This window comes from Felis catus, chromosome X (assembly GCF_018350175.1).
Source record: "Felis catus isolate Fca126 chromosome X, F.catus_Fca126_mat1.0, whole genome shotgun sequence".
NCBI classification, from domain to species: domain Eukaryota; kingdom Metazoa; phylum Chordata; class Mammalia; order Carnivora; family Felidae; genus Felis; species Felis catus.
In genome coordinates this window covers 61,847,661-61,856,869 of record NC_058386.1, presented here as the reverse complement: position 1 = coordinate 61,856,869, position 9,209 = coordinate 61,847,661, and the positions used below count along the sequence as shown (strand labels likewise).

The 9,209-nt window shown below is 38.6% G+C and overlaps 1 protein-coding gene and 1 non-coding gene across 3 annotated transcripts; one reads left to right on the top strand and one right to left on the bottom strand.

Moving 5' to 3' along the window:
- Positions 1-567: 567 nt before the first annotated feature.
- On the top strand, positions 568-640 carry TRNAK-CUU. The gene has a single exon. It is a non-coding gene; the product is annotated as a tRNA-Lys (tRNA).
- Positions 641-2,969: 2,329 nt separating this feature from the next.
- PBDC1 (polysaccharide biosynthesis domain containing 1) lies at positions 2,970-8,529 on the bottom strand. 2 transcript variants are annotated; one of them, XM_004000659.6, is made up of 6 exons: positions 8,377-8,529; positions 8,227-8,292; positions 6,821-6,880; positions 6,170-6,310; positions 4,810-4,921; positions 2,970-4,489 (listed from the first exon to the last, which is right to left on the bottom strand). In XM_004000659.6, the coding sequence occupies exons 1-6, from the start codon at positions 8,404-8,406 to the stop codon at positions 4,239-4,241; spliced, it is 660 nt and encodes a 219-aa protein (XP_004000708.1). In that variant the 5' UTR covers positions 8,407-8,529; the 3' UTR covers positions 2,970-4,238. The 2 variants fall into 2 exon arrangements, with proteins under 2 accessions (XP_004000708.1, XP_006943901.1); XM_006943839.5 differs by having other exon boundaries at positions 6,821-6,931; positions 8,377-8,448.
- Positions 8,530-9,209: the final 680 nt, after the last annotated feature.

Sequence of the window (9,209 nt, the reverse complement as noted above, 5' to 3'; positions counted from 1 at the left end):
TTATGGTTATTGAATACTTTGATTATTGAATACTTGACTCAAACTATTTGTCTGTATTCTAGCATGAAGCTGATTGTAGAGTGGGATTTGGATTTGGGAAAAACAGTGAGATTCATAATAAAAACATATAGGCCTGAATCCCAACACCACCACTTTGGTGATGGAGGGCTCAATCCCATGACCTGAGCCAAAAGCAAGAGTTGGACGCTTAAGCAACACAGCCACCCAGGCACCCCAATCTCAATTTTTTAAAGTAAGCTTTACACCCAACATGGGGCTTGAACTCACAACCCTGAGATCAAGAGCTGAATGCTCTGTTGACTGAGCCAGCCAGGCACCACAATTCAGTATCAATTCTTATAAAATGAAAACATTCTGACTTAAAGAAAATGCAATTTATATTGAAAAAATCAGACAAATCCTGAGTAGAGTAGAAAAAAATAAAAGCTAGCCAGACATATAAGTGGTCATCATGTGAAAGTAGTGCAGTTCAGGAGACCAACATCATGTTGACATCTGTAATGCTTCTATAATTTTAGAGATAGAAACATACAGACATGGAGGGGTACCTGGCTGGCTCAGTTGGTAGAGCACATGACTCTTGATCTTGGGGTCATGAGTTCAAGCCCCATGCTAGGCGTGGAGCTTACTTAAAAAAAAAAAAAAAGAAACATGTAGGCATGGAAAAATGGCCATTCACAGAACATATATACACCACATGCTTTAATTTTGAATGATCAATTAAGATATTGACTATTTATCTGAATAAAAAAATATATGAGAGTAATTGTGGTGTACTAATGTAGGGTAGTGAAAATCATCCATATTGTGAGTAAGCAAAGAAGATTGTATTATTTGTAGAAAATTTTAAAAACAGTAATAAAACCAACAAAAACCTGGTCTGCTTGAATTATCACCATGCTCTGTCAATTTTAAACAATGTCAGTGATAAAATACACCTCTCCAGAAAAAAATATTTTGTCTAAGGTCTAAACAATTGATTAAGTTACTGTTGAGTTTTATTAATATATATGTAAGCTTCAAATGAAACCTACTCATTACTAAGCACTGTATTGTTACCTATAAACAAATACAGGGAACTCCCAATTATACTAATGGCCCTTGATGCACACAGACTCAGCTACAAGAACTCCTTCAAAAAATAAATTCAAAATGGTTTAGAATCATTGAAGCTTGCCTTCGGTACAGTTCTATGTCTACAATCATCTGGTACAACACCTTTGTTTAAAGTATAGTTTCGAAATAAATAATGACAGTGCAGTGAATGTTTCTACTTTTGAAGTGGTCTCAGTACGCCTTCTTTATTCATTTCCTATTGCTGTTGTAACAAATTACCACAAATTTAGTGGCCTAAAACTTTAAAATGACTGTGATTTCTCTTTTGTAAATGCCAAAATTACTTTGTGCCCTTTCCCTGCCTCCAAAAGATGTCATGGACATAAATAACTGGAATGGTACCATATTCTGAATAAATCATAGATGTTTAAACACTATGTCAAGCCTGGCTTCATATATTCCAAATAATTCAGAACAAAGGCTCAAATCCCAAACATCCTGACCTCTATCACAAGGCTATCACCTACTAATAGGATTCCCCTTCTTCTAGCTTCCAATAGCATGTTCCTTACTTCCTTTTGAGCCCTCATCCAAGGCATCCTTAAAGTCCATATTACTAGTGACAGCCTGTTTAAGGCAATTTTAAGGCTTTATCAGGCTCCTCAAAATTCTTCTAGCCTTCTCCCACTGCTTGATTACAAAACCACTCCCACATTATAGGTACCTGATACTGCAGCACTCCACTTCCAGTACCAGAGTCTGGGGCAGTTTTCTACTGCTCTGTAACAAAGTACCACATAATTAGTAGCTTAACACAACACCCATTATTATCATACAGTCCTGTGGGTACAGCTTAACTGGGTCCTCTGCTAAGGGTCTCACAGGGTATCAGTCTGGTGTCAGCCAGGACTGCAATCTGAGACTTAAGGTCCTCTTCCAAGTTCACTGGTTGTTGGTAGAATTCAGTTTCTTCTAACTAGAATGAAATTCTTGCTTTCAGCCTGGGAGCATTCTCAGCTCCAAGTGGCTACCCTCAGGCCCTTGCCACATGCCCCCCTTGACTCACAACACAGCTTTTAGCTTAAGGCCAACAGGTGAACAGATGCTGCTTATAAGGGCTCACCTGATTAGGCCAGACCCACCCAGGACTATCTCCCTTTTAAATCGAAATTAAATGGTAAATTAAATGCAGTAATGAAATCCCCACATATACACAAGGCTTGCCCACACCAACCGAAGAGAATCACACAGGGCATGTATGCCATGGGTGGAAATCTTGGGACCATCGTAATTCTGCCCACTCTTTCCCCTTTGAATTTGGATGCTGCCTTGGATTCCTGACCTTACAGTGCTGCTGAAGTGTTCCGTGTTCTTATGCCCCTCCCTTTTCCCAGTTTGTATGTCCTAGTCCTTGGACTGATGAGCAACCTGGAAAAGACCACCATAGGCAGGATTGTATGCAGCCAACAATCTTTATTCTTCCCCAGTCCCTCAGGCAATGTGTGTGGACATATGTTCGTGGATATTTAAGAATGAATGAACTAGAGAAAGTCAATATAGCAAAAAAGTTCTTAATTTCAAAAATTCTGTCTAGTATGAAGTATTTAACACTCTCCTACCCATTTAAAAACATATTTCTCATAAAATGAAGTCTAAACAGATGTTTTAAATATTTTTAAGAATTGGCTAAAGAGAATTCATAGAGAAACCTATGTGCTTCATGCACAACTGTTGCTACTAGCTGTATGTATCTCTAGTTCAGCTCTTGACTAGAAAATAATTTATCAATTAAGTTTAACTTTTATTTTTCTTCTATGTCCACTGGGGGAAAAAGCCTCATTTTCCCCACTTCTTTGCTCTGATAAATCCTTTCTTCAATGATCATGCTGTGGTTAGTTTTAAAAGTATTTATTTACTATTTGTACTGTAAACATTGTGGCTTCCTCTAAATAGTTTTGGCATCAAGGTCAGTAGGTCTATGGGGACATGCACAAACTTTATACATATATAAAGATAACTGAGACATGCACTCTTAAAAGTCATTAGATGAGAAGAAACCCCCTTCCCAATCTATATAAAATCAACTGGTCTATTTTTTGAGTCTGACAAAATATTTAAAAATGTTCATTTTTACATTTATATATAGTGTATAAATGTATGTTATTGTTCTTAGCATTATAAAAGGGAAGTCACTGTACCAGGCTTTATATTAATTATTATTTTGAGCTAGCTTTCAGGTAACAACTTGGGTACCAGAAGAGAAGCAGGTACTGAAGCAGGTCCAGTCCTCTTCTAATGTGAACTGGGCCACATTCACTAGTCTGTTAGGCTCAGGCCCCTGCTCTTATCACCATAGAGTATTTATCAAATATTTTGTGAGATATATCAAAGAAAATAAGAAAGCTATACTTACTCAAATACCTAGAGTCAACTCTTATATACGAACTTCTAATCCCCAAACCATAAACAGGGCACCTGAGTGGCTCAGTAGGTTAAGAGTCTAGCTCTTGATTTCTGCTCAGGTCATAATCTTATGGTTCATGTGATTAAGCCCCGTACTAGGCTCCACACTGACAGTGGAGCCTGCTTGGGGTTCTCTTTCTCTCTCTCTCTCTCTCTCTCTGCCCCTCCCCCACTCATGTAAGTGAGCACTCTGTCTCTGTCTCTCTCTCAAAATAAGTAAACTTTAAAAAAAGTCATATACAACTTAACAGGTTTGAGAAACATTCACTATAGGAAACAATGATAAGCATTTAAAAACAGGCATACATCATTTTATATGACATGATAAAGAGGTTATATACTTGAAAAAAATCTGAAGTGTCAAATAATTTGAAATATCTTTTAAAAGTCAATCACAGATATAGTCATAAGAACCAAAAGAAATTTATTTATAAAATTTCTTACTTGACCAGTGGTGAGAACCAAGAAATACTATACCAAGCAACAATCAACTAAGACCCCACTTATAGTCTTTAAGCCAGTTCATACAAGAGAACAACCAAAGTAGCTCTTGATTATTAGGCTAGAAAGATGTCCTTCTGCGTGTCTTTCAATTGCACAATGACATATATTTAACCACAGGAGTCTGTGCGGCCAGTATCATGGTATCTATAGACTTAGTTGAGTCACAGCTTCTAGGGAGCTATTCCTTGTCTAGCTTACATAGCTGTTTCACTACTCTTGTTGATTTCTTTGTTGGCTTCTTTCTCTTTTTCTTCTCCTTTGTTGGTTTTCACTTTTTCTCCTTCTCTTTTGGCTCCTTTCTCTTCTGCTCTTCCACTGTCAGCTTTCTCTCTTCCATGGTTGCCTTCTTTCTCTACTTCTTTGTCATGAACACTGATGTAAACTGCTTTGTTATAGCCTTCCCGGTTCCGAGCAATTTCAATGGCAAAAAATTGTATCCTGGGGGCTGAAAGGTGAATAGAATTGATTATTGGTCATAGTCACAGTTACTTCTCTAAACCTACTGGAAATCTACCAAAAAAGCTGAACTAACATTCAAAGTATTCCAGAACAGTCATAAACTTGAGAGATGTGGAATTCTAATCTTGTTAAATGAGGCAGAAAATACTCAACTATCTTATCTCAGTCCCTCAACAAACAGTAACATGATCTTTAAATATATAACAAATAAAATGATCCCCAAACTATTCATGTCATTAATTCTTTGGTAAAACCAGATCCCTCACTTTCTTTATACAGAAACAATTATAGAGGCAAGAATCTCACCAAAGATGGTGTTTTCCTCAGTGTAGCCCTGAGAACAATCCAGTCGCAGCAAAGTACCATAGTTGAAGTCTTCTACAATTCCGTCAAACTTCAAGCAAAATGGCCTCCACTTCTATAAAGGCAAAAAAGATGCCCTAGATGACAAATGCAGGAGGCTGGTGAAGTCAGGCCAGGGAAAGGGATTCCACTTGCTCAGTAAGGAAAATAGCCATAGGGAAAGAGACTATGACTGAGCTGATTTCTAGTTTCACTAGCATTGAGTTTCTGTGCTATTGTCTTTAGGCTGGTATTTCCCAACATGAACAATATTTTAACTTGACAAAAATATTTAAATCCTTAACTACAGAATTAAAATTTGATTTAATTTTTTTTTAATTTTGTTTTGAGAGAGACAGAGCACAAGTGGGGGAGGGGCAGAGAGAGGGAGACACAGAATCTGAAGCAGGCTCCAGGTGCCAAGCTGTCAGCACAAAGCCTGCCACAGGGCTCAAGTTCACGAACCCAAATTCATGAACTGTAAGATCATGACCTGTGCCGAAGACAGATGCTTAACCCACTGAGCCACCCAGGCACCCCTAAAATTTGATTTCTTAAACATATTGTTTTGTTTTTAAGTTATTGTTAACTCAGCCCAAAATAGCTATTCATCTCCACTGAAGCACAAATGAGACCAAGGTGGCAGGAATGTGGCACAAAGTCACAAAGTTAAATTTTAAGAAAGAAGTCCATTCACTAGAGGCAATTTTCCAAAGATCAGTAACAACCCGCTAAGTGTTAAATGTTTACATTTTTCATAAGACAAGGACCTACCCTCAGGGAAATATTTTCCCCACTGTAATAGATTTAGCACACTGTGAAAGTATAAGATAATCAGGTAAGTAATGTGAAACCTAAGTTTTCCGATTACCCATGGCCCACAATAATGTGAACTTAAATCCAGATAATTCAACACCTCTCTGTACCCTATTTGCCAATCGTCCATCCAAGCCTTCTGAGTAAACTACTAACATAAGTAAATTTGTTTCTCCTCCCCTGAAAAGGCTGGGTAGAAAGGGATGAAATGTCAAAGAAAGAAAGAAAGAAAGAAAGAAAGAAAGAAAGAAAGAAAGAAAGAAAGAAAGAAAGGAAGGAAAAGAAAAGAAAAGAAAGAGATCCAGTGAACATGAAAAACTCATAAACCAGGAAAATGTTTATTTTGTTTCATAACTTACTTATTAGTTGATTATAACTACATAAAAGCCCTGGTTCTTTACATATTTCCTTAAAACAGACAGAAAAAAGTTTAAATGTATAAAAATATATTTACAATCAATAATTGTTGGTCAGATTATAGGTAATATTTAAGAGAGAGAAATCTTACCTCTTTAGCTGATTCTGATTTGAGCTCTTCTGGGTCCAACACATCTATCCTGAGTTTCTCAAAATTTTTTCGAAACTCAGAATAGATTTGGTCATCCACTTTGGTGAGTTTCAGGAACTGTGGGTCAACTGATGAAATGAGCTGCCAGACATAAGACAACACACAGATGCTAATCTCTAATTTGCTACACTTCTTTCCTCCTTCCCCAGAAAATCCTTATGGTTCTAAGGGCAGAAGACTTTATTAGGAAGTACAGACAGACTAGGTCCCAGTTGAAATCATGACATAGTTTTCAAGGGCCATGATCTACTACAGTCCTTTACACAATTTAAACATTTTCGGTCCTAGTACTGCCTGAATATTGCCCTCTATGAATTGTTCATTCAGTCATCAAACATTTATTAACTGCTTACTATGGGCTAAGAATTATTTTGCCAGTTAGCAGCAGAAAACTGGGCAAAGAAATACAAGTCCTCATTGTCAAAACAAAATTCACTTCCACCCCCCTGTTTTCTGTGGGTAAGATCTTACAGTAATAAAAATTATCTCCAAAATACAACTGCTTAACTTGCTGAGCACAGTCATTAGCAAAGAACCATACACTACAATTACATGTTTAATTCTGCTTAATAATGAAGACAGACAACTCACCTTGTAGTAGACCTCAGCATGCTGCATTGCTTTCATGGCCCAAGCCATCTCAATATCAGGCTGCAAAGGAGTGAAGAATGAATGCCAGGTCAGAATCTCCAAATCCTGCTACTAGAGAACAAATTAAGGATGTCTGTAGAGGTCTAGTTAATGCTCAATAACACTACCAAATGTGGTGTTACTGTCAAAGGATAAAAACTGAACTAATGGGTCTGGACAGTATAAAACTTTTATCCTTATGAAGGAAACTACCTACCAAAAGAAGCTACCTACACAGTCTAATCAACAGCAAAAGCCACTGGCTCTTTTCCCAGCAGCTAGTGAAAGCATAGGAGACTACATATAGTGGTAGATAAATTGCCTTCTCAGGACTGAGTTAAATCACTGTAAAACTGACTGAAATAATATACTCACATACAATACTGAGTTGTTGGGAGTACAAAGTAAGATAATGGAAGTGAAATATTCTTCACTTTTAATAGTGTAGCATGTTATAATCATCATTTGTGCTTATCAGATAGCCAATTCCCCATCCTATAACACTTAAAAATGAAACAGTATTGTGAAGCCAGCTAGGTTATAAATAAGCCTTACCAAGTACCCACCACCTGTTCCATTAAAATCTCCCACTCCAGCTATGTATGGAAACCAATTTGTCAATAAATTTCATATAAAAAAAATAAAATAAAATCTCCCACTCCAGCTAGATGGATCTTTTTCACTGAACCCAGAAATGCCACTTGCATTTTTGCCTCCACACCTTACACCAGGTCCTTTTCCCAACTGCCAACCCATGTACTTTATCCATCTATACTTTGAGGATCCAGCTAGAGATTCACTTTCTCAGTGAAGTCTTAAGACCTCTACTGTCTCAGTTCTAAGGGGTTTCTTCTTGGGCTAAACTCCTTTAGATCTTATATCCTAATCTAGTATACATCAATGATATTTTTATTTGAGTGTTACTATATTGTCATGTCCAGGTGTCTTGTATCTCAAAAATATCATGTGCTTTCTCTTTAAGAATCTAAACTAGACACACCATAAGTCAGTGCCATTTTACTGAATAAGGTTATCACTCAGGAACCTTTAAAAATTAGTGATTCCACAATCTTAACCCCCTCCCAAATATTTTCATTTAATTGGTATATATTGCGACCTGGACAACAGAACATATAAAAGCTTCTCAGGTGGTACTATTGCAGCAAAGTTTGGGAACAATTTCCATTGGCATTTGGCATGGGTTTGTGGATCAAAAAGATTAGAATTAATAAAAAAGTGTGGTCTCTGGCCGGCAAGGAGAGGGTTCACAGAAGATATCAGGTCAGGGGGTTACAATTTTCGTGTTAGGCCCTGCAGACATCCCAGGGTAGTTGGGTGAGTGGAAGCTGGGGGTGAGTCATACTCACATCGTTGCCATAAGACTCAGCTGGGAGAGAAAGAGCATGTGCCACAGACACCAGTTCCCCGGAAACCTGGGAAGGGAAAAAGAAGAGGGGAGTCATGTTCAATGCTCGACCCGGCTCGAATTCCCCACCCACCCCAGAGCAGCGTCTCACCGGCTCAGCAGTCACACCAGTCGCCTCCATGTTGCACACACAGAGCAAGCACCCGTTTCCCGGAAATGACTATATGTGTGCTCTTTCTGCAGTTGGTTGGAAAAGGAGGGCCGGGCCAGACTGGCTCTCTTCCGGCTGTGCCTGCATGATTTCTCCCTCGCCTGGAGGAGGGTGGAGGCGGAGTCACTGGCCCCGCCTCCGATGTGCTGCCGGGGCTCAAAAGGGTGTGGCTTTGTTGCACAGTCTGAGATGCTTGAGGGGGTCTCAGGTAGCTGAATGCTCATTAATATCACTGGTGATCAAGCGAAAAGCCTGAGGTACAGCTTTCGCGTGCTCAACCCGCTGAGTGACCAGCAGAGATTTGGATTCACACTCTCCATTTGTGCAAGCAGGTGCATACACCCATACAGCACACACACCCCCAATACTCCACCTTGGGAGTAAATTACAAACAAGCATGGTGCTAGGCAATAGAATGAAGGGATAAAGAAGTTAGTCCCTGTTTTGGAAGAAGTGCATACAGTGAGAGGGAATCTAAAGTGGTTGTCAAGAAATAGCATTATGCATGTGGAACAGAAAGAGAGGATAACTACACTGAATCATAAAGGGCAACCAGCAAAAGAGGCCAACCAGGCAAGGAAGGACACGCCAGGGAGAGAGAATTGCATGTGAAAAGGAACTTAAGAACTAAAACCAACGGGACTTTATTACAAATGTAAAAAAAAAAAAAAAAAAAGCTGCAGTAAGAGAGTAGTCATTTATAATGTTAAGGGAAAAGTTGGGTTTTCTATGGTGAATATTAAGGATTTCAGACTTTAACCAAAAGGAATGGT

Bases quoted from the DNA above. Each gene is read 5' to 3' on its own strand.
- PBDC1 (XM_004000659.6), bottom strand. From the start codon at position 8,406: ATGGAGGCGACTGGTGTGACTGCTGAGCCG. The intron at 6,881-8,226 runs GTGAGTATGACT...ACTCCTTTGCAG, and splicing joins CTGAGTCTTATGGCAACGAT to CCTGATATTGAGATGGCTTG. The intron at 4,490-4,809 runs GTGAGATTCTTG...TTCACCTTTCAG, and splicing joins TGAGGAAAACACCATCTTTG to CCCCCAGGATACAATTTTTT.